General features: G+C 42.5%; 1 protein-coding gene across 1 annotated transcript in view; it reads right to left on the minus strand.

The window, feature by feature from the left end:
- Nucleotides 1-342: 342 nt before the first annotated feature.
- nmi (N-myc (and STAT) interactor) overlaps nt 343-25,048 on the minus strand; it is a 33,624-nt gene continuing 8,918 nt past the window's right edge. Inside the window, exons 3-9 of the mRNA XM_034134317.1 lie at nt 23,000-23,152; nt 22,803-22,919; nt 22,438-22,600; nt 21,328-21,434; nt 10,423-10,609; nt 1,090-1,193; nt 343-867 (exon numbers count right to left, since the gene is read on the minus strand). Coding sequence (XP_033990208.1) covers nt 676-867; nt 1,090-1,193; nt 10,423-10,609; nt 21,328-21,434; nt 22,438-22,600; nt 22,803-22,919; nt 23,000-23,152 — 1,023 coding nt within the window. The 3' untranslated portion in view covers nt 343-675. The remainder of the gene's footprint in view (nt 868-1,089; nt 1,194-10,422; nt 10,610-21,327; nt 21,435-22,437; nt 22,601-22,802; nt 22,920-22,999; nt 23,153-25,048) is intronic.

A 25,048-nucleotide genomic window follows, 5' to 3' on the forward strand; every position in this document is an offset into this window, starting at 1 on the left:
GTGAAAGCGGTGCCTCCCAGCTGCTATACTGTCATTATGGAAGCATCACAGGTGAATGCTTTGTTAGTGATACTATTTTGCATTCCAATACATGCAATAGCTAGGAATACTTCCTTAATTTGCTTTATGTTTTTTACATACTTTGATTCATTTGCACTTTTCTTTTTTTAGTAGGTGACCACCTATTGAAAAATACAAATAGTGTGGGTGAGTTTAATCTACTGCATGTGTTACATTAAAATTAAAATGTTCTGTTCAGCTCAGATTTTATTTTTGGTTTCTTAAAATGTAGTAAGTGGTCATTTGTTTCATTGTTGGTCTGAATATGCTTAAGAAAAGAAAAGACTCTTACACTTTTATTTGCGAAAGTAGGGAAAACCCTTTTTACACAAATACAGTCAACATGCAGACTAGGCCTTACTGTAACACAATCTTAACACCTTCACCATGGGTTATTCATGTATGATAATATATATTATATGATTTATTTAAGTGCATACCCTCTATTGAATGCACAGAGATTAAATCACAACATATTTTCATCTTATGCTCAGCAGGAAAACAAAAGAGTGACATTTCCATAATATATTCATATTCAATCATATTGCAAATATGATTTTGTATATCAAACAATCATAAAGACAGATATGTGCGCAAATGTTGCAGATGTAGGAGTTACAGTGGGTCCTCACAGAAGAAGGCCTGCAGAGCCTTCCCCCCCGAGAGGTATCTAATGCTCTCTATCTCTCCGCCGTAGTTACTGGGCTTCTGGAAGTGGATCTCCAGGTGGTCCTGCAGGTCCTCCTCCTCCTCCTTGTCCTCAATGTCCTCCAGTAGGACAGTTCGCTTGGGAGAGCCACAGAAGGTCTAAAAGAATCACAACATGAGTTTGGTCATCTTTTTCTCCGTCAGTCAGGTGAGGAGATGCATACTGAAGTTATCTTATTTCATCAAATTAGATTTGGTAGTAAATCATGAATCAGAAAAGACCTAAAGTTCTACTCTGAAAGGATCAGAGGACAGATTCAGACATGATATGCTGGTGGAGGTGTAGAAACACTGATGGAATGTTCCATAAAACCTGCTCACCTGGAACCTGAGCAGCTGGTGACTGTAAACGGGTCCAACCTGCACGTTCACTTCAGAATCCAGATCCAGTCGGTAGCTCCCTCTCAGGGCCAGGCCATCAGCAACTACACACACACACACACACACACACACACACACACACACACACACACACACACACACACACACACACACACACACACACACACACACACACACACACACACACACACACACACACACACACACACACACACACACACACACCACACACACACACACACACACACACACACACACACACACACACACACACACACACACACACACACACACACACACACACACACACACACACACACACACACACACACACACACACACACACACACACACAATTACATCAGGTTCAAAGGTGACTTTATCGTGAAAGTCGACTAAAAATGATCGTGTATATTTTTTTAGCCGCAGGCATGAGACTTGCTTTAGAGTTTTGCTCCTCCTGCTCTCGCCAATAGCTCTCTCCCTCTCACAGACACCAAAAGATGCACGTATATGTCACACTCACTCACCCTCCTATCAACACTGAGAGTTTAACTGGGCCTGGGCTGTGTTTAAAATGCATGCTCCTTTTATGGAAAATCCGTCACATTGAGTGCTTCCTAAACTAACAACCAAACACCAGCCAGCGTTGGAGATCAGCATCCTGGTCAGGGGCGGATCTACGGAGGGGCAGCTGCCCCCCCACTGTAGAGCCTTGCCCCCCCAGCTAACCCCCAAACTTTTGTGTCCCTAAAACTGTACTTGTAGAAACAAACCTACACCATGTCCACAAGCTTCTCAAGCAACGAAACAAGCAGTTCATTAATTAACACTAGAACCGCCAGAGGTTTTTGTATACCTAAAACCGCCACCTGGGTCAAATTGACCCGCTATTAGAATGCATTGATTTTCAAGGTAAAATGTTCTTTTATTGAACAGTGAGTTTTGATCGCACAGGGATGAAACGTATACCAATAGAATCTGTGGACTCTCAGCTTTTCACAGGGCTCGACATTATAAATGGCCCGCTGGCCCGGAAGCATTATTTAGACACCGCGGCCAGCATAACGTACTTTCAACTCGCCCCACAGCTGTTTGCTGCGGAGCGCAGTGCGAGCAGTCTCCCGTGAGCGCACTCCTTCCCTACAGACTGTCTCTATCTCTCTCTCTCTCTATCTCTATCTATAACTATCTATCAATATATCTATCCATCTATCTCTCTCTCTCTCAATCTATAAGGAACCGCAGTAGACAAAAGGCGTTGCTATAGCAACACGTCATGTTTATATGAAAAGGGGTGGGGTCAATATGACCCGCTGGGCGGAAATAGGTATAAATGGCATTTTTTTTGGCTATTTCTTCAATCTGACTTCATATTGACAATTTTTAACAACATAGGGTGCTACATAACTCACTTTCAGGAAAAGTCACGGACTGGGAGACTTTAATATTTTATTGAAAAAAAGTTACATACAATAAAAAACAGCTCTGGGTCAAATTGGACCCGATTGGCGGTTCTAGTGTTAAAAGTGAATCATTTAAAATATCATCTTAGGCCCGTTAAAAACGTAGCTACGGCCCTGCATTAAACTGCGTAGCGGCGTTCACACAGACCGCAGTTCAGAGAGACCGAGCTGTCCCAGCACCTGAAGGTGGATCAGCTTCCCCTGGGAGCCTTTCCCCTTCCACTAGCGCCTCGATGACTTTGAGGTGTGAAGATGGGCGGTGTGGCGCAGTGCGCTGTGCAATGATTATCAGATCAAGGGGGTCAAACCCGCCGCCGCTGCGTCTGTAAAGCCGTTGTGTCCTTGGGCAAGACACTACACCTGAACTTGCTCCTGTGGGTATTGTCCACAGTAGACCATTACATGTATGATCTGTATGTGTAATGTGTATTTGTAAAGCGCTTTGAGTCATTGATAAAGCGCTATAATAAATATAAGGATTATTATTATTATTAGTATTAATACTAGTTTTGTTTTTACTAAGGACGAGAGCTTGAAACAAAAATATGAATAAAACGCTGCCATTTGAATGGATAGCGTTTAACAGACAGTCGCTGTTTGGGACGTTACAAAATACTACGCAGACAGCGGTAGCTGGGACATCGATCACTTTATTTGCTAAACTATGCGGTACTATTAAATCCACGTAAATTACACATCACAGCAATGAGGCCAGATACATTAAACCATACATCCTTTACCGTCAAACTGGGTCTGAACACAGCTGCCTGTGTGCGTTTGATTTTATATTTATTATATGCTACTTATCAGCTACATGGCCCTAACGTGTAACGTTATACAAGCATATGTACCAGTGCTTTTCATACGTAGACTCTTGCAGGTCAGAGTAGCTGGAGTGATTCAACAACAACAAAAAGACATATCTGAGAAGTGATCAGGACGAACAGAGAGAGGAAAAGGAAAACAGAGTTCACTGAAGAGACCAGGAGGGTCAGAGCAGGAGAAAGAGGAGGAGATGGAGAGACCAGGAGGGTCAGAGCAGCAGGAAGAGGAGGAGATGGAGAGACCAGGAGGGTCAGAGCAGGAGGAAGAGGAGGAGATGGAGAGACCAGGAGGGTCAGAGCAGGAGGAAGAGGAGGAGATGAAGACATTAGTGAAGAAGAAGACATGTATGTGAGGAATAAAGATGAAGTGTCAGAAAGAGGGACAGAGGCAGGGATCAGGAGGCAGAGGAGACTCCAGCTGGACCACATGCTATGTTCTTATTCTCCTTGCATATTCCATCACAGCAGCACAATCTAGCAGCTCTTAGTATTGACACATATTGAAATGTGTTGCTGCACAGGTCACCTTTAGCTCTCTAAGAGATGGGTGATGTTATTTATGTACTTAATTATAACTAAGTACTCTTACTGTACTTACAGTAAACAGAGTTCTAGGGTATCATGAGTATTTTCTGCTGTTTTATAATATATGTTAGTTTGTTTGTCTGAACACCTTGTTTCTCTTGTGCATTAAGAACACTTGTGTTAGGGCATGATTTAACAATAAATAGGTTATATATACAGTATAAAATACCACGTACTGTCCGCCCTCCCATGCCACCCTGTCATGACCTCTTGCCCCCCCTTTGCCACCCCATGTAAAATGTTCTAGAACCGCCACTGATCCTGGTCCTCACTGCTTCGTGCAGCAGGCTGACCTCAGTGCGAGGGCTGCATCCGTTTCCACAAACTTCCCAAAATGTATTTTAACATGGAGCCCATAACAGGCGCAGTAAACATTGTGGAGGAAATGTTGCCCGTTTTCACGGTGGAATCGCCATCTTTCCGAAACATATGAGCAAGATACAGGAGACAGGAGATCTTTTCAAGCTACCTGGAACAGTGTTCTGATGGAAACTGAGCTAAAGGAAACATGGTGTTCAAACAAAGAGCAGAAACAGAGGTCTGTGTGCAGGATTGTATTTATCAGATTAAGGATTGGTCTGAGCTGATCTGGGATCAATGAGGTTTAACTTTATATTGTCATTTGTCATTTATGCTGCATCTCAGGTGATGTTACAGAGTAATCCAAAAGTAATGTAACTAGTAGTGTAATGAATCACTTTCAGCAGTGAGTTATTTAGAAAAGGCATTCCTTTTTTGAGTAACTACACCAACACACTGCGTCCACCAAACAATACTATATGCTGTACATTTCTCCACCTCCCCAACAAGGAGATCCAGTGCTGGATGCATTTTTTTAAACATTTTAATTAGGGTCTGAGACCATAGGTCGGCGAAGACCCTATTGAAATCGGTCGCGCAGCGACCGATAAACCTGTGAAAAACACCCAAAAACAGGGAAAACGACCAACAAAAGCACAGAAAAGGTTCGGAAATAGTGACGGCAGATAGTCCACGCGAGCCCAGTCACGTGGGCTTTGTCATGACAGTAGGTAGCCCACGGCCAACTAGCACATTATTGATATCGGTCCGATTATTAGGGTCTGAGACCTAGGTCGGCGAAGACCCTATTGAAATCGGTCGCGCAGCGACCGATACACCTTTGACCCCCGCAACATATGTGAAAACTCACCAAATGTTGCACGCGCGTCAGAAGTGGTGCAACTTCAGATGTGTAATTGGTTCCGGAACTTTGCGTCAAAAATTGCGTTGGCCACGCCCACTTCCGTTTTTAACGTAAACTCCCCCCACTTTAACTTTCACGTAAACGAACGAAACTCGCTACGCATATCTAGGGTGCGGAGACAAACCAAAAAGCCTCTTGGAGGGGTATAAAATAACGTACAGGAAGCCGGCCATTTTGAATTTGGCGTCGGAAAAACGCGATTTATCGCGCCAAAGTTCGCGTTCGCTCCGATGCTAGGCGATCCCTCGCCATGGAACACGATGATGTCATAACGCCAACTGACATACTCAGAACGCCACCAAACTTCACATGATGGTTAACACTGCGGCCCTGAACAGCTCTTCATCAAATTTGATGTTACTTAATATGGCGTTACCATGGCAACGCATCCCTCGCCATAAAACACGGTGTCGCTGTAACTCCAATGGACACGGTCCCATCGTCCCCCAATCTTCACTTTTATATCACCGGTCCATGCCTCAACAGCTCCACGTGAAATGTGAGATCTCACCGTATGCCGTTTCCATGGCAACGCATCCCTCGCCATAAAACACGATGTTGTCTTAAGTCAATGGAAAATGGTCCAAACTGCACCACACTTCAGTTGATGGCTACTAGTCCGGCCCTCAACAGCTCTACGTGAAATCTGAGATCTCACCGTATGCCGTTTCCATGGCAACGCATCCCTCACCAAAAAACACGAAGGTGTCTTAAGTCAATGGAAAATGGTCCAAACTGCACCAGACTTCAGATGACAGTTAATGGTCCGGCCCTCAACAGCTCAATATGACATTAGTGAGTTTTCCTCAAAAGCTGTTTCCATGGAAGGATGCGTATCCTTCGCCATAAAACACAATGTTGTCTTAAGTCAATGGAAAAGCTTCCAAACTGCACCAGACTTCAGATGACAGTTAATGGTCCGGCCCTCAACAGCTCTACGTGAAATCTGAGATCTCACCGTATGCCGTTTCCATGGCAACGCATCCCTCGCCGTAAAACACGATGTTGTCTTAAGTCAATGGAAAATGGTCCAAACTCCACCACACTTCAGATGATGGCTACTAGTCCGGCCCTCAACAGCTCTACGTGAAATCTGAGATCTCACCGTATGCCGTTTCCATGGCAACGCATCACTCGCCATAAAACACGAAGTTCTCTTAAGTCAATGGAAAAGCTTCCAAACTGCACCAGACTTCAGATGACAGTTAATGGTCTGGCCCTCAACAGCTCTACACCAATTCTGGGATGTCATCATATGCCGTTACCATGGCAACGCATCCCTCGCCATAAAACACAATGTTGTCTTAAGTCATTGGAAAAGGTTCCAAACTGCACCAGACTTCAGATGACAGTTAATGGTCCGGCCCTCAACAGCTCTACGCCAATTCTGGGATGTCATCATATGCCGTTTCCATGGCAACGCATCCTTCGCCATAAAACACAATGTTGTCTTAAGTCATTGGAAAAGGTTCCAAACTGCACCAGACTTCAGATGACAGTTAATGGTCCGGCCCTCAACAGCTCTACGCCAATTCAGGGATGTCATCATATGCCGTTTCCATGGCAACGCATCACTCGCCATAAAACACAATGTTGTCTTAAGTCAATGGGAAATGGTCCAAACTGCACCAGACTTCAGATGACAGTTAATGGTCCGGCCCTCAACAGCTCTACGTGAAATCTGAGATTTCACCGTATGCCGTTTCCATGGCAACGAATCACTCGCCGTAAAACACGATGTTGTCTTACGTCAATGGAAAATGTTCCAAACTGCACCAGACTTCAGATCATGGCTACTAGTCCGGCCCTCAACAGCACTATGCCAATTCTGGGATGTCATCATATGCCGTTTCCATGGCAACGCATCCCTTGCCGTAAAACACAATGTTGTCTTAAGTCAATGGAAAAGGTTCCAAACTGCACCAGACTTCAGATGACAGTTAATGGTCCGGCCCTCAACAGCTCTATGCCAATTATGGGATGTCATCATATGCCGTTTCCATGGCAACGCATCACTCGCCATAAAACACAATGTTGTCTTAAGTCAATGGAAAAGGTTCCAAACTGCACCAGACTTCAGATGACAGTTAATGGTCCGGCCCTCAACAGCTCTATGCCAATTATGGGATGTCATCATATGCCGTTTCCATGGCAACGCATCACTCGCCATAAAACACAATGTTGTCTTAAGTCAATGGGAAATGGTCCAAACTGCACCAGACTTCAGATGACAGTTAATGGTCCGGCCCTCAACAGCTCTACGTGAAATCTGAGATTTCACCGTATGCCGTTTCCATGGCAACGAATCACTCGCCGTAAAACACGATGTTGTCTTACGTCAATGGAAAATGTTCCAAACTGCACCAGACTTCAGATCATGGCTACTAGTCCGGCCCTCAACAGCACTATGCCAATTCTGGGATGTCATCATATGCCGTTTCCATGGCAACGCATCACTCGCCATAAAACACGATGTTGTCTTAATTCAATGGAAAAGGTTCCAAACGGCACCAGATTTCAGATGATGGCTAATGGTCTGGCCCTCAACAGTTCTACGTGAAATCTGAGATCTCACCGTATGCCGTTTCCATGGCAACACATCACTCGCCATAAAACATGATGTTGTCTTAATTCAATGGAAAAGGTTCCAAACGGCACCAGATTTCAGATGATGGCTAATGGTCTGGCCCTTAACAGCTCTACGTGAAATCTGAGATCTCACCGTATGCCGTTTCCATGGCAACGCATCACTCGCCATAAAACACGATGTTGTCTTAATTCAATGGAAAAGGTTCCAAACTGCACCAGACTTCAGATGACAGTTAATGGTCCGGCCCTCAACAGCACTATGCCAATTATGGGATGTCATCATATGCCGTTTCTATGGCAACGAATCACTCGCCGTAAAACACAATGTTGTCTTAAGTCAATGGAAAATGGTCCAAACTACACCACACTTCAGATGACAGTTAATGGTCCGGCCCTCAACACCTCAATATGACAATAGTGAGTTTTCCTCAAAAGCTGTTGCCATGGCAACGCATCCCTCGCCGTTAAGCACGATATTGCTATAACTCCTGTGTAAATGGTTAAAAAGTGTTCAAATGTCACATGTGTGCTAACCGTCAAGCCCTCGAGACATATATGTGTCAGTTTTGAGATTTCGTCAAATGTCGTTGCTATGGTAACAACATGGTCGCCGTGAAACACGGTTTTCTCATATATCCAACATGCTCCAAACGGCCCAGAACTTCACAGGTTTGATAACGATGCAGCCCTCAACACATCTCGGCGTATTATGGGGTGTCATCAAATGCCGTTGCCATGGCGACAGATCACTCGCCATCAAACACAATGTTTATGATACTGCTGTAACTCGTACGTATGTATGTACGTTGTCCGATCGGCCTGAAACTTCCCACGTTTGCCAACGGCCGAGTCCTCGAGACACCTACACACCTCGACGTGCGGACAACAGCCTGCGGAGCGTCGAAGACCCGCTCAACGCTGCTTGCAGCTTTAATTCTTTTATTATTATTTTTTTTTTTTTAATTTTTTTTCTAGTTCTCTATCTGGGTTTTAATTGTTGTTTTACTTTTATGTATGCACCATGACACCTAGTCAAGTTCCTCGTAAGTGTAAACCTACTGGTAATAAACCTGTTTCTCATTCTGATTCTGATATAGAGCAACATGCTGTTTTCTAAGCATGTGTTCTTTAGCGCCACATAGTGGACGCCAGAGGTGGTGCAATATTTGTAACAGGTCATTTCCTGCGCATCACAGTCCGGCGAATGGGGGTTCAGGGCCCGGTACATGGCTGTTTGCAGCTTTCATTATTCATGGTATTTATTATATTTCAATACATAGCCTGCTACAGAAAAAGCAACATTGGAAGTGAAGGCAGTGCTTTGTTTATTTAAATATGAAAGACCAATACAAAAAATGTGTCACTTGAATCAATTAATAATCAAATAAACATGCATGGTGCCAATATTGATCTCAATAATTCCAATTGTAGTTTGGGTCTTAATAGTGAAGTATAATGTGTATTATGTGGTTGCTTTTCACTTTTCTGTTGCTAGATTGCAAGGAAATGGTGATTACAAATAACCCTTTAAAATGGAATGGTTAGGATATTTGAAAAGGTATATTTTCAAATAGACATAAATTAATTCCAGTTTATTGTAACTATATTATGATTCTGAAATTGGATACAGATACAAAGAAGTGTTCGGGTTAGGTAGGGTGTAGTTCTAGGATATAATAATTCCATGATAGGTATGGAAAGGAATATACAAATATTGAGATTTATATTGTGTATCACGATATAGCCGAAGATATTGAGATCCCAGCCCTGATTGAAAATTGTCTGAATGTGACAAACATTTTTTAAGATAAATGTTAAATACACTGCAATTATACAGCTCTTTTTTACTTTTTGCGACCACTCAAAGACAACACATGTCAGCAAAAAAATATGTAAACTTGCTACCAATGGATGAGAGGAGAAGATGATTCTACAGTAGTGAGTTATACTAACATTAGAGTGGAATGCTACGTTTAATGAAGGGGGTTGGCTTCATGGTTTACCATATAAATATAAATGACTACAGACTAAGCATAACAAACAGTTGCTAAGGACTCTCTGATTAAGGGAACATGTGCACTCATATTATTCTACAGAAAGAAGTCTGTTCAAATTGACATCAATTTTGGCCAGAGAAAACACATTGGTTTCACTCTTTACACAACACTGTGGAATACTTTCTGAATATTATTTGTTATATTTATGGAAAGCACAGAACGTTGCATTTATTCCGGCTGAACTGAAAACAGTGGTAAAGAGGTTAAAGACACAGTGAGCGGTAAGAACCCCCTCTCTCTTCAGACTGTGAATATCCTGTTTCCCTTCTCCTGCTTCATCCTTTCTTTTTTAACTGTTCTTGACTCTTCTTGCTTAAATAATATATTAACCAACTTTTTAAGTTAGACCTTTAATGAGTTACTGTTTTTACTCAGATGGAAATAAATGGCAGCATTAGTACGTGTTTTGGAATGATTATTTTGGTATGAGAAAAATGTGACCTGTGCCGACCTGTCTCAGTGTAACAGCTGTCCGTGTCGAGAGCTTATGAGTGTAAACCAGGATTTCATATGCAGATGTTGAGCAGGACACCATTATCTTAGTAAATGTGGCAGGAGAGACGTACCTCCAGGGTGGAGAAAGGTGATCTGTCCTGACCCAGTGTTCTTATCGTATTTCACCCTCTCCACCTCGCCCCCCCCTCTGCTGGGCCTGCAGAAACTCAGCCCAAGTCGGTCTTTCATTCTGTCCTCTGGCATGGAAGGGGGGATGTTGTGAACCTCGACCTCCTTTCTGGAAACATCGAGGATCACCTACATGGATGACAGTTCCAAACAATTAGGAGAGTCTTTAATGGACACTGCAAAGAATACTTATCACTACAAGCGTATAGACCGTCTGTGGTTTGAACATACAGTGATAACCAGGATTGGGAGGGTTACTTCAAAAAAATCCAATCCGTTACAATTACTATTAAAAAATGTAATAAGTAACCTATAATTATCACAATATAACAGTAATGTAACTTGAATACTTTCGGTTCATTTAAGATTACCTCATGATCATATGCAATGCAAATAACAAGATAAAATAAATATCAATAAGATGTTTTTAACTTAAGTGTATTGTGTAAGACAACAGAACCTAGAGAAGTAGAAACCAAGATATTTAGGATAAAAAATGTGTCCTCTTATAGGATAGGCCTAAAGAATAGTATAGTTAACAAATGCTGATTTAGTTTAAAGGTCCCATGTCATGGCCATTTCTACTGACCATAATTCCATTGTTGAGGTATTGAGGTCTACTAGAATAGATTTATACTGTTCAATGTTCCAAACTCACATTGGTTTCTCATACAGCATCTCTGTATAGTATGTGTATTCACTCTCTGTCCTAAACGGCTTGTTGGAGATCCTGCCCCCCCCCCCCCCCCCTCCCTGTGAGCCCACTGTGCTCTGATTGGTCAGCTCCTCCACTCTGTTCTGATGAGTCTACCACGTTACAGCAGTGATTATGTGTTACAATGGCGTTTGTTAGCAACCAGAAAATGACACCAGTAATGACAAACAGATGAGAATGCTGCGTGGGGTCTGGGTGCCGTGTTGGCGGGACGTTGCGCGGCTCGCTGCTGCGAGGAGCGGACAGTGTGAGCTGGGTTCATTTCCTGCTAGCTGCGTGGGATCTGCGAGACAGCGCAAATGGACGCGGGAAGGGGGGGGGGGGGGGGGGGTGCTGAGGGGGCTGCAGCACCCCCATCTGCGAGGCTCCACTAGCACCCCCCCCCCCAAACGCGGCGCACCTACAGTGTAAGCGCGCCACAGTTTTGCCGCTGCGAGGCTCCACTAGCAGAGTGTGTGTGTGTGTGTGTGTGTGAGGAGCTCCATGGACCAATGGGTCCATTTGGGTATGGGTACGTCACTGTACCCAGGAAGAAAACAATGGAAAAAGAGAAATCTCCAACGAGGACCTTTAATACATTCACTAAACATATAGCAAATAAACAATATACAATAAAGAAGATTAAAAGTAGCTTAAATGAAAACCTATAAGAATAATCAAGCAGTACGTCTAATAATAATATATACATTTTTATTTTGCATTGTAATCCTGTTTGTAATCCCCATTGTTTTAGGAATGTAGCAGTAATCTGATTACGCCCTTTTTTTGTATGTAACTGTAATGGAATACAGTTGAAAACGAATTGTATCCCGATTACATATTCCCGTAATCTGTTACTCCCCAAGCCTGGTGATAACCACAGATGCTAGAAAATGACTCTACTCTCTTAATTAATCAGACAGCTTCTTTTGGAAACTGGAAAAGCTGAGCTGAAGGCTTATCAGGGAAGATGTGATGAAGCATACAGAAAGTCTTCTCTGATGCTCAACGAGGAATATTAGTTTGAAGTTAGAAACTTGGTAGTTTGCATACCTCTGAAAGATGGAAGCTACATGTTAGGGAGATAGAGTGTAATATAAGAATGCCAGCTTAACAAAAATATCAGTGTTGAATTTAGCTTTAATGTGTGTGTTATGTGCCAGACAGACTGTACTTGTGTGCTTTTCCTTCCCTCCTGTTTTTCTCTCTTCTCCCTATCCCAATCTCAATACCCCTCCTCGACTCCTCTCTTCCCCTCCTCCGGGACTTGACCCGGAAATCGATCAAGACACGCCATGTTGAAGGACGTCCCAATAGCTGAAATGCACACGGAGGAGTCGAGGAGGGGTGAGGGAGGAGGGAGGAGGGAGGAGACGAAAGGGAGGATACACGAGAGCAGACTACGCGGAAGTGTTTTCACTACTCGCGTATAAAAGCCCCGCCCCCACCTTCACAGCTGGTCGATTTCAACACAGGAAAACGGAGAACTGGAAGAATGAGTGGAAAAGCGTCACATAAATGTATAAGTGCTCACAGCTCCGTGGGAATTATTATGTGCAATTCATTTCTTAAGGTTATACTAACAATTTAAGTCATGTTTAATGATCTTGAACGTCACTAAAACATAGCTATTAAGAAAGCTATTTCATAAATGGCTAGATCTTGATAAATAACAATTATTTGTTTTGTTTTGTGTTAAAAATATTGAGTAGTTAAATTATTTAAAATGCACAGTCCTGAATGTGGGTTTGTGGTGGGGTATTTTCAGAGTAAAAGCTTTCACATTATTATAATTATAATTTTATTGAAATGTACATTTTACACCAAAACGGAACACAAAAGCAGGACCAACCATCATACATTGAATTCCTTGACTAACAAGAGACAGATTCATAATTTAAATACATATTTAACAACAAATGGGCCGGTTCTAAGGGGTTATTCAGTTAAGCCCGATGAGAGGGGATACAGCTGTGCACATGTCATCATTAACAGACGTCGTTTAAGAGTGACGTTTGAGTGAACGAGGACATCCCAATTAATACCTGAGGACTCCTCTGTCCTCGCGTCACCTCCTCGTGTCTCTCGCTCGCATCTTACGGAGGCGGAGCTAAGATGCAAGGAAGGGACGCGAGTGAGGGAAAGGAGGAGTCGAGGAGGGGTATTGAGACGAGGCTCCTGTCTTCTCTACAGCTAATCAGCAGCTGATCAGTACCTGCCTGTGCACCTGAGTCTGACGGCTGATTGGATCCTCTCACCCTCAGATGGCCTATCAGCAGCCAGGGCCGATCATAAAGGAGGCACCCAGGAAGCCTTCTCCCTCTCTCACCCTAGGCCTGTTGCTGATTGAGGAGCCTGCATTTGATTACCTTGTTAGAAACTCATACTACTTTGTTTTTTCTGACCTTTGTGAATATGTGTGTGTTGGGAGGTGGAGGAGTTAGGTAAGTCTGGGGTACCCTGTACATTTCTCATCACGTAGGTAACTAATGTTTAGACACACTAGGTTAGCGGATTGTTGCCACCCCTGTACTCTGTTTTGTCCAGTTCTGAGTAGTTTAGTTAGTGAGGGTTTTTGTTTGAGTTTTGGTTTCAGAGGATAGATGTAGAGATAGGCCTGGTTTTGTTATACTTATTTATTTTGTTTGGTACAATCTCCTTTGTCTCATCCTCCTCCTCACACAAAGAGTATTTATGTTCAGTTCTTTGGTATACAAGGAATACACCTTTTTGTTAACCTTTACGCTGACTCACTCATTTTTATTGGTTGTGTGTTATTGTCTCCAGGTCCCCTAGACCTTAGTGGGGACGTAACAGTGTGCAATGTGAAAGTTGTGAAATGATTTGTATTACTAAATGATGCTGGTAAGAGATCACAGAAGGGACTGACCACGCTGCACTGAGTCTGCTGTGAGACACTGTGTGTAGAAGTGTAGAAGAGGTCATATCAAAAATTGCATCCTTAAAGTATCCAACAGATCCCGTCCACAACCAAGCTTTTGATCTCAAATGTAATGCCAGCTATGTGAAAATGTGTGTTGCTAGAGGACCATGCCAACCTGTCCTTAGATTTCCAAAAAACACTGAAGGCCGATCATTTCAAAAGATGTGGTATGAAAATAAGCCACAGGGGAAGGCTTTCAGGGGTGACGACAAGTCTGCCACAAGCTCAAACCAGGGCAACTTCCTTGAACTTCTTAAAATGTTTAGCCAGTACGATACTCAGGGTACATTTGGATAATGTCAATGACCAGAAAATGGGTAAGAAGAGATGTCAAGTTTCACTCCTCTCAAACAGAACACAAAATGATATCATAAAAGCCCTCGCCACGTTCACAAAAAGAGAGATAAGGAAAGAAATAGAGGAGGCTAATATATATTCAGTACTCATAGATGAAACCGCTGATGTATCTCATTGCGAGCAGGTCTCCTTTGTCGTGCGTTATGTGTATGAAATGGAAGTCAAGGAGTGCTTCCTCCAGGTCTGCAATGTGTCAAAAACAACAGGTGAGGAGATGGAGAAAACAGTTCTTGACTTGCTAAAGAACAATGACCTACAGATCCAAAACATGCGTGGTCAAGGCTATGATGGCGCTGCCAATATGAGTGGTCAATACAGAGGACTGCAGTCAAGAATACTGAATCACAATAACAAAGCTCTGTATGTGCATTGCCAAGCTCACTGCTTAAATGTGGTCTTAGTTGAAAGTGCAAAATCAAGCCTCCACTTCATTACCTTTTTCAACCTGGTAGAGAAGCTCTATGTGTTTTTTACCAGCTCTACAGAAAGACACACTGCATTTGTGAAATGCCAAGAGGCCCTGCACCCTGGAGAGCGTGTAATTCAACTGCAGAAGCTCTCTGACACACGTTGGGCATGCAGAGAAAAAGCCCTGAAGGCCCTCCTTAAAGTGATGAGTACTGTGGTCAAGGTCCTCACTGACATGACAGAGCAGGAGCCTCCAGATACTGCTGCTGGAGATGCCAAGATGTACCTTAAAGCCATAGACTTTGAGTTTTTCCTTTGCCTTGAGATCGCCACTCCAGTCTTTGAGGTCACTGCACTTGCCTCTGATGCTTTACAGAACTGCAACATTGATCTGTCCACAGCATGTACTGTTGTGGACGGATTGATGGACACCTTGTCCGACCTCAGGACAGAAGAACAGTTTGGAAAACTGTTTAAGAGTGCCACTGAAAAGGCAGAAGCCGCTGGGATCAGCATCCCCACAGTCCCCCCAGGACAGCAAAGGCAGAGGAGGGTGCCTGCAAAGTATCGGCAAAGTACTAATGCAGCCACAGAGAGTCATTCCTTCCAGTCAGTAGAAGACTACTACAGAGGGAAGGTGTACTACTCATTCATAGATGTTCTTTCTCAGGAACTAAAAAGAAGATTTAGGGGAGATGGCGAGATGGCGAGACAGAGTCCAGTAAAATACTGAATGCACTCCACACTTTGACCAAGGCCAACAACTGGATAGGCAAAGATGCAATGGGTCCTGACTCTCTTGATGCCGTTCACATGCTTTGTGAGTTCCATGGAGGAGAGGAGCAGAAGTTGAAAACAGAGCTCAGGGTTTTTCATGCCTCTTTCCCAAACACATGCACCATGAAGGGGATATTAAAAACACTAAGAGACAACAGTGGACAGAATATCTTTCCAACACTGGTGGAAATGATAAGAACCTATGCAACAATTCCAGTGTCAACAGCAACAGTGGAGAGGTCCTTCTCCAAGCTCAAGCTGAAAGACACACTCAGAAGCCAATGCACAGAAGAGAGGCTTTCTGATCTCCTCCTCCTCACTATTGAGAAGGACATTCCTGTTATCCAGTGAAGTAATAAACATCTACAGGGACATGGCCCCCAGAAGGTTGCTGCTGTAAGGGAGGAAGGAGAGACAACAAGTGAAGACACGAAAAAAAGATCTAACAGCTTCCAAATGCAAAGAAAGATACAAGGAAAGTTAATAACAAAATATTTAATTTCAGAGTTCAAGACCTTGTTTGTAATAATTTCAGTAAAGTTGCAATATTTTTGCATGTTCTTAATAAATATTTTTGCACTGTTTTTTCAGCATTTTTTACGTGTTTTGTCCAATAAAATTAACTAAATGAGTAGATGAGACCAGAATGCACTAAGCGTAATTGTTGCAACTAAACTTAGGCCTACTTGTAGTTTGGAGTGTAGGTTGGTTTGCGTATTTATGTAGAGAAGAGCATTTTTCAGTTTTGTGTGAAGATTTGTTATGATTTTGAAGTGTTATTTATTTTAATACCACAAAAATAATTCAAAGGACTTATTGTTGTGCTAAAATAAACTAATTATTATAGCAATTTTAACTAGTAGCATAGAAAACATGCATATTGTGGCATAGTTTCCTTTGTTGTTGTCTGCTCTTGTGCGTAGTGAATACTGATGTCAACTGATTTTTTTCTCAAATTCTGTTGAGTATTAAACAATTGCGTGAGTGTGAGGGTATAAAAATAAATTGGTCAGTAAGTCAGAGAAGTGGAACTATATTTAACTTTTTGTTTTACATTTCTTTTTTATAAATGATTATGGGAAGTGCCCTTTTTCTCACTTGAGCTCCTGCCCCCCAAAATGTCTGTGCACGTCCCTGCGTTAGTTCATGGCTGCGTCTCACTTTGGTTATTTTTCATTTCCTCGCTCCTCGGTCTCGGTATCACCGGAAGTTGATTTGTCTGCGCCATCTTGAGTAGCGTCCCAGTGGCCTTATTTGTGCCGGAGGACCGAAGATCGAGGAGCGACAACGGAGGAGCGATAATGGAGGAGCGATAATGGAGGAGCGATAATGGAGGAACCACCAGACCATCCTCCGGTGAAATCCTCAGCCACTCGCCCCGCCCCCTTACTGTGTATCGCTCACTGATTGGACGATGCAGCGCATGCACTGATCTGTTGCTTCTTGACATGAGAGCAGTTTCCCAGCGGAGTGAAGAAAACACATGAAACTCACGGGAGTCACTCCTCAGTTTATAGATTTGTGACCAACTGTAAAGCATTAACCCATCACTGTACCCTGTATGCAAGGGCTGGTTTGCCTTCGCTAACTGTACGGAGGCTCAGTCACTGGTACATTTTTATATACAAAGCCATGTTAGGGAAACTTCCATCCTACATCTGCTCCCTGATCTCACGGCGAATTGTAAGTGGCTACTGCCTGAGATCGCATGCTGTGGTTTTATTAAATGTGCCAACTGCTAGGACTGTCTTAGGGAAGATAGCATTTAGATGCGCAGCTCCACTGTCTTGGAATAGTCTGCAATTGAAATGGAAACTGAGAAATCTGGTGCCACTAAATGTTTTTATAGCTCGGTTGGATGCTACTCAATCGGAAGCTGTTGGTACCTGTTCATGTGGATAGTTATGTAAATTGTAACCCCTGTAATGATGCTGTATGATGTCCTTTTTGTTGTTCTGTTTATGTTTTTATGTTTCATGTGGAACCTACTTGAGCAGGTCTCCCTTGAAAAAGAGATCAATGATCTCAATGGGATACACCTGGATAAATAAAGGCTTGAAATGAAATTAAATGAGGGTCAATTCTCACAAAACACAATATTCCCTTCCACTGCTACGCTGACGATGTACAGATCTCTCTGCCTCTCAAAGCAAATGTCAAACACTCACTACAGCAGTTGATGGACTGCTTAACAGAGATCAAATCCTGGCTGAGCCAAAACTTTCTCAACCTCAACGAGAGCAAGACTGAGGTCATCTTTTTTGGACCCCAACCTCCAGCCTCTCCGGTTGATATTCTGGGCTCCCTCAATAAAAACATCCTCCCCTCTGTCATGAACCTTGGAGTGACCTTCACTAGCGCTTTTAAATTCGACAAGCAGGTCAGCACCGTAGTCAAATCCTGCTTTTTTAAAATAAGACTACTGGCCAAAACCAAGTCGTATTTATCTTTTAAAGACCTAGAAAGGGTTATTAACGCCTTTGTAACCTCGAGACTGGATTACTGCAACGCTCTGTATGTGGGTATGGACCAGGCCTCAATTAAACGCCTGCAGCTAGTCCAAAACGCAGCTGCACGTTTGCTGACTGGCCACAAAAAGCGTGACCACATCACCCCAATTCTGGCCTCATTACACTGGCTTCCAGTTCGGTTCAGAATTGATTTTAAAATCCTTTTATTTGTTTTTAAAGCACTAAATGGGCTGGCTCCGGCCTATATAGCTGAACTCCTCCAGCGCTACACCCCAGCCAGAGCTTTAAGGTCTGCTGACCAGCTGCTGCTGATAGTGCCCAAGACCAGGCTCAAAACCCGAGGGCACCGAGCCTTCGCAGCAGCTGGCCCCAGGCTCTGGAACACTCTGCCCCTCCATGTGAGGTCGGCCCAGACCCTAGGGGTTTTTAAATCTACTCTTAAGACACACTTCTTCTCCCTGGCCTTCTAGTCAGAGCGGAGCACGACTCCTGACTTTTCCCTGTTTTTTATATATCTGTTGTAATTTATTGTCTTTTATTGTGATTGTAGTAATGTGTTTTTATTACATGTACAGCACTTTGGCTCGACCGAAAATCGCTTTTAAATGTGCTTTATAAATAAAACTTGATTTGATTTGATTTGACTTGTGTTTTGTTTTGGTAAAAACGGTTCATATCTTCAGTTAGCTGAGATTCTTCCCGTTAATCTGGTGCTACACATTAATAGTTTCATAAATGTTAAGAAGCCCTGAGACACAGTCTCGAAAAAAACCGGTGGGGGGGTCCACTGGGGGGACCGTTGTCCTCAAGAGGTTAATGCAGCCGCCACTCTCTCTTCTTTTTCTTTCTTTTTCTTTCTTTTCGCAGTCCCGCTGGGCGTTTGGCTACCGGCACCATCCATTTTGTCAGCTCACGTGACAAAATGTGACATGAGTGAGGGTGGGGCTGTGATTCGGCTATACACCGCCGCCGCGCAGTAATAAGGTTGAGCGCATACATAGTGAGACCTACAGTACAGAGACGGTTTAGAAAATATATTAATTTGACCCTATAGAAAAGCTGTGTTATTTATGGCGAAGAGTGAGTGTCATTTAAAACAATGTATGATGATTGAGGTTGTGCCCGAAATCTTGTCACTGAGGGCCCTCTTTGCACTTGCCCAGGTTGCCCATATGGTTAATCCGGCCTTGGGCCACTGATGGGATGGCATGGTGCTGCAGAAGGCTGTGTTAAGTGTGCCTTGAATTCTGAATAAATGACCAACAGTGTCACCAGGAAAGCACCCCCACACCATCACACCTCCTCCTCCATGCTTCACGGTGGAACCACACATGCAGAAACCATCCGCTCACCTTCTCTGCAAAGACACGGCAGTTGGAACCAAACATTTCAAATGTGGACTCATCAGACCAAAGTACAGATTTCCACTGTCTAATATCCATTCCTTGTGTTTCTGGGCCCAAACTATTCTCTTCTTCTTGTTGTTCATCCTCAGTAGTGGATCTTTAGAGCAATTGGACCATGAAGCCCTGATTCACGCAGTCTCCTCTGAACAGTAGATGTTGAGATTGTCTGCTACTTGAGCTCTGTGATCATTTATGTGGGCTCTAATCTGAGGTGCTTTCATTTGCAGTTTCTGAGGCTGTAACTCTTATGTATTTATCCTCTGCAGAAGAGGTAACTCTTGCTCCTCCTTTCCCAGTAATGATGGACGGTCGTTTCTCTTTACTGAGTTGAGTGGGTCTTGCCATAATATGGATTACAACATTAGTCGAATAAGGCTTTCCACTGTGCACTAACCCTACCTCTGCACAACACAACTGATGGTCTCAAACACATTAAGAAGGCAAGTCATTCCACAAATTGACTCTTGACAAGGCACACGTGTTAATTGAAAACCATTCCAGACCTCATGAAGCTGACAGAGATGCCAAGAGTGTGCAAAGCAGTCATCAAGGCAAAAGGGGGCTACAAAGAAGAATCTAAAATAAAAATCATATTCTGGTTTGTTCAACACTTTTTTGTTTACTAAATAATTCCATGTGTTCTTTCATAGTTTTGATGTCTTCAGCATTAATTAACAATGTAGAACATCATTTAAATAAATAAAAAACCTTTGAATTAGGTGTGTGAAAACGTTTGGCTGGTACTGTACAAGTGCATTTTATTGTGCTTTTTTAAATTCAACTGCAAATTCTTGAAAGCGAACACTTTGTGAGTTTTGGGTCGACACAATTCTCAGCGCATTCGCCAGGAATAGGTTTTGACGGCTATAATTTCAAACATCTCCCTCATATATGGCCATGGGTGAGGGAGATTAATATCTCCGCTGCTCTCAGTATTGTCGCTAACTTCATCACCTGTCTCTTCCTCATCCTCCCTAACGTCCGCCTTTATTCCTCTAGCTGCCTTCCACGGCCTGGTTCTGCCTCGCTCCGTTACTGGCGCGGTTTGGGATGAAAAGGCGCTGCAGTTGCTTCTGGTTCAACGGATGATGGGAATAGACTGGAGCTGAGTTCTCATTGGTCCCTCTTCTTTAGAGAAGACCAGGAAATGATGGATACACGGATCGTGTTAAAATCAATAGGCACGTAATGACTCTAAATAATAATGATCATGCCACCAAACGTAGAGTAGAGAGTACAGGTATTTGTGTTAAAAATGTAATTAGTAAATGTAAAAAGTCGTCAGAAAAATAAGTACTTTTACCAGAAAAATGTAGTTAAAAGCAAGAATGGAGAAACCAGCTCGAGTGCGCTAGAATTTGAAAGTACGCAGCCAGAAGAAAATCTGCCCCTTCCTTCAGACTTCCTTACAGAGGCCCTCCTCCAACACACATAGAACGCGCACATGACCAATGAGGGCACGAGATAAGTTTGTGCACGAGATGGAAGGCTGACAGGCAGGTAGGCCATCCAGTTATTTTAGCCGGGCCAGCTAAAATAACTACAGCAACGAAGTATTTGTACTCCACTACTTCCCACCTCTGTTTATTAGTTTAGTTTGTGAACTTATGGCAGGATATTATCCACACACACACACACACACACACACACACACACACACACACACACACACACACACACACACACACACACACACACACACACACACACACACACACACACACACACACACACACACACACACACACACACACACACACACACACACACACACACACACACACACATACCTCAAACTTCACAGCAGGATTCATAGCTATTCTTCTTGGTTTGACATCCACACTGCTGTGCTCACAGGACACGGAGCACTTGGGTATCTTCAGGATCTGAGAGGCCACTGCAGACATGAGACGCAGACAGTAAGCACTGATACAGTCCCACAATCTTTTGAAACCCCATGACCAAAACAGGAGCGTCCCCTACTTGCTGTATATCTACATTTACTGACTTATATCTTATAATGACTATAATATCCAATGAATAAAAAGGGAGGTGTTTTTGATTGTCATTGATCCTGAAAGAGCGTTGGTACACTGCCCATGTGAGTTACAAGTGATTTGCTTAGCTTCTTGCTTTCCAGTATAAAGGTAATGTCATGTGGTGTTTAAGGTTAAGGAAAAGTAATCTCATAGTTTTGTAAACTTTAAGAAACCGATGCTAAACGTTTTGAGATGAAAGGCATTCATAACACTGCAGTGTGCAGATAGAGCTCTGTGAAATGTCCTGCTCACACAGAGGGCCAGCACATTGTGTGTTCATGGCTTTGTTTGTACTTCTGTATAAAGCTCAACCTAGGCTACTGTAGGAGGCTTAAAATAAATTATTGATTCTCATCATTTTATGTTTTTTTTTACCTTTTTAGAACTAGTTTTCATAATTTAGATTTCAATGAAATATTACAACTGTGTTGTTTTAATAGCCTTCTTTCATAAAGTAATATTTACGGATATTCTAAAACTTTATTTAACTTCAGCTACTTGTTCCTCTTTGCGTTAGGGCTGCAACTAACACTTTTTGTTATAAACAATTCATTTGAAGATTCTTTTCTCGATCATTGATTTTGTCTAAAATGTCCATCCCAATTTCTTTAAGTTTAATGAGGTCTTTAAATGTCAAAAGTTAACACTTGAATATGGTTTTAAACAGAGAAAATGATATTCACTAAACCTAACTATATTTGAGAGGCAGAGAAAAAGCATTTATCAGTTAGTGGATTCATGAATGCAGCTGTAATTTTCATGTGGTTGAGTACAGTGTTGTCTACACATATAATTCAGATGAACTCTTCAATGTTGATTTTATTTACTAAATAAAAAGTGAAAGAGCTCAGCCACATGCACCTTTCTCTTCCTCAAAGGTGATGAGGGCCTGTCCTCCCTGCAGATGCACAGAGGCTCTCTGGCTAATGAGGTACCGTCCACTGATTGGCTGACTGCCGTCCCCCATCTGCTCTTCATACTGAGTCCGGTAGTTCACCTCTATGTCTGGAATCTGGGCGTAAATCTGGACAGAAGGAGAAACACGATAAACAGAGTTGCAGAACTAAAACCATTTGAATGTATTATCATTGTTTGACTTTCATTTATGGAAATGTCAACCGATTGTTATATTATTAAGATGTATTGTATTGTTACTAATCAATACGCTGAAATTGATGCAGTGTCAGGTGGGTGTAGTCAGGTCTGTAGACTTTCTTCATTCCCACCTTAAATTTGTGTTTCAGTTTTGTGGATTCTGCCCTCTTGGCCTCCAGCTCAGTTTGACATCTCTTCAGTTTGTCCAGCAAAGCCTGTCTGCGGTTACCAAGGTTCAGGATTTCCTCCTATGTGAATAAATCAAGTGAAAATTGAGTTCCTTGTTTTTTTGTTGTTTGTCAGATCTTTCCCACAGCCTTTACTGTACCTGAACTGCTTTCATGCTTTGAGTGAAATCACAATCCTTTTCTTTTTCGACACAAGCCAAACACTCCTTCATGGCCTTGTCCTTGGCTTCATCTTCTTTCAGTTTTTCCAAGATCAGCCTGGCTTTCACATCATCAGCTTTCTCTGCTTTAGTCTAGAAGACACAGAGAGGACAGTTTGCTGTTTCTTACAGGAGAAAGCAGTTATACTTAGATGATGATGGTGGATTACCATATTAACCAGGAACTCTATCTTGTATTACAATTTTTTTCAGTTGCTAACACACTAAAATGACACGTAAAGCACAATTATTTAAACTCACACTCAAAGAGCAAAACCTCAGCTCAAATCTCCAAAACTCTAAACAGATTTTCAGCTCTGCACCCAATATGCAATTGAACAAGGCACTTTTTGCAAAACACTGCACACGGTTCTCTAAATAAGACACAGAAATCTGACATATTCATTTGCTTGCCATTTTCAAAACACTGCCATTAAAATGCTACACGCATGAACCAATTAACAAATACACATGCCTAATGACCATAAACACCAAACTGCTTTATTGTTGACTCAGCAATCAGGATGTATCACTCGATAAAGGCTCCACGTAAGAACTGTTGATGAGGGGCAGTGGCCAGACCCATCTAGGCGGCGAGATGCAGCCTAAGCACTTTTCTTTCCTTTAAAATAATTGGGATTTACTTCCCTGAAAGTTTTTTCTTTCCACTCTCTACGTCTACATCTGACCGTCTACGTCTGACCACCATAATTATAACACATCATACAAATATCTTTAAGGTTATTGCATGCAGTCGATTCAGACCCAGGTGTGTATGTAGGAATTATTATGGGCCTTTATGTCTGACACCTGTCCTGTAAAATGCATGTATCCCCTCTTTTTGATCCATATTACAGCTACGACAAGTTCATATGAACTATTGTACAGATTCTTTTAGTTAATAGAAAACATGCTAAATTGCAATATACTATATACACAATATATATTTATACAGTATATATATATATATATATATATATATATATATATATATATATATATATATATATATATATATATATATATTAGGGCTGTCAAGTTAACGCGTTAATAACGCGTTAACGCAAAAAAAAATGAACGCCACTAATTATTTTAACGCGATTAACGCATGTGTATTTTTTGTCCTCGGCCGCCGTAGTTTCAGAGCGCATCGAGTTTAAAATACCATCGACAAGCTGATGCTGACAGCCCCGCTCCTGCCGCCCGCTTGTGGCAGACCACACTTCCACGCTCACTGGCAGGCCCGGACTGGCCATCGGGAGGACCGGGAGGGAGTGTGTATGTGTGGCGCGACTCGCGCGAGCGAGGCACACCTTACGTGTTGTTGTTGTTGTTAGCATCTGGTGCTAGCTAGCTGCGCTAACGGATATAAGGAGCTGTTTCAATGACATTTCGCCGACAACTGCGCCGAGCACTTGACTTTATGCAGGTAGCCTGACAGTGGGACATTGTACGAAAAGTCAGCACACTCAGCACGGATAGTACGCGCAACATGATTGCAGCGTCCAGGCAGCTCCCATTCGAGCATATATGCCTTGAGCTGCACATAGCTCCAACGATCCATCACAGTGTCTCCACACGCACGCGCACACGCACACACACACACACATGTTGATAAGAGTATTAAAAACTTGAAAGATATCCCTCTAAGGTACATTTAGAACAGATACAAAATGTGCGATTAATTTGCGATTAATCGCAATTAACTATGGACAATCATGCGATTAATCGCGATTAAATATTTTAATCGACTGACAGCCCTAATATATATACATATATATCATTGTTGAAATTTGAAATGACCTCTATCAGGATAAAAGAGTTGATAAAACAAATGACAGTGACTTGGAAAATAAAAAGTGTACAGGGATATGAATAACTATGTACTTATGTTCCATGTAAACATGAATGAATATGATAAAAACCGGGATTAACGGCTCACACCCTGGATACTCCCGTCCATATCGACACTAGGGCTGCTCGATTATG

The sequence above is a fragment of the Trematomus bernacchii genome, unplaced genomic scaffold (genome assembly GCF_902827165.1).
Source record: "Trematomus bernacchii unplaced genomic scaffold, fTreBer1.1, whole genome shotgun sequence".
Classification (NCBI taxonomy): domain Eukaryota; kingdom Metazoa; phylum Chordata; class Actinopteri; order Perciformes; family Nototheniidae; genus Trematomus; species Trematomus bernacchii.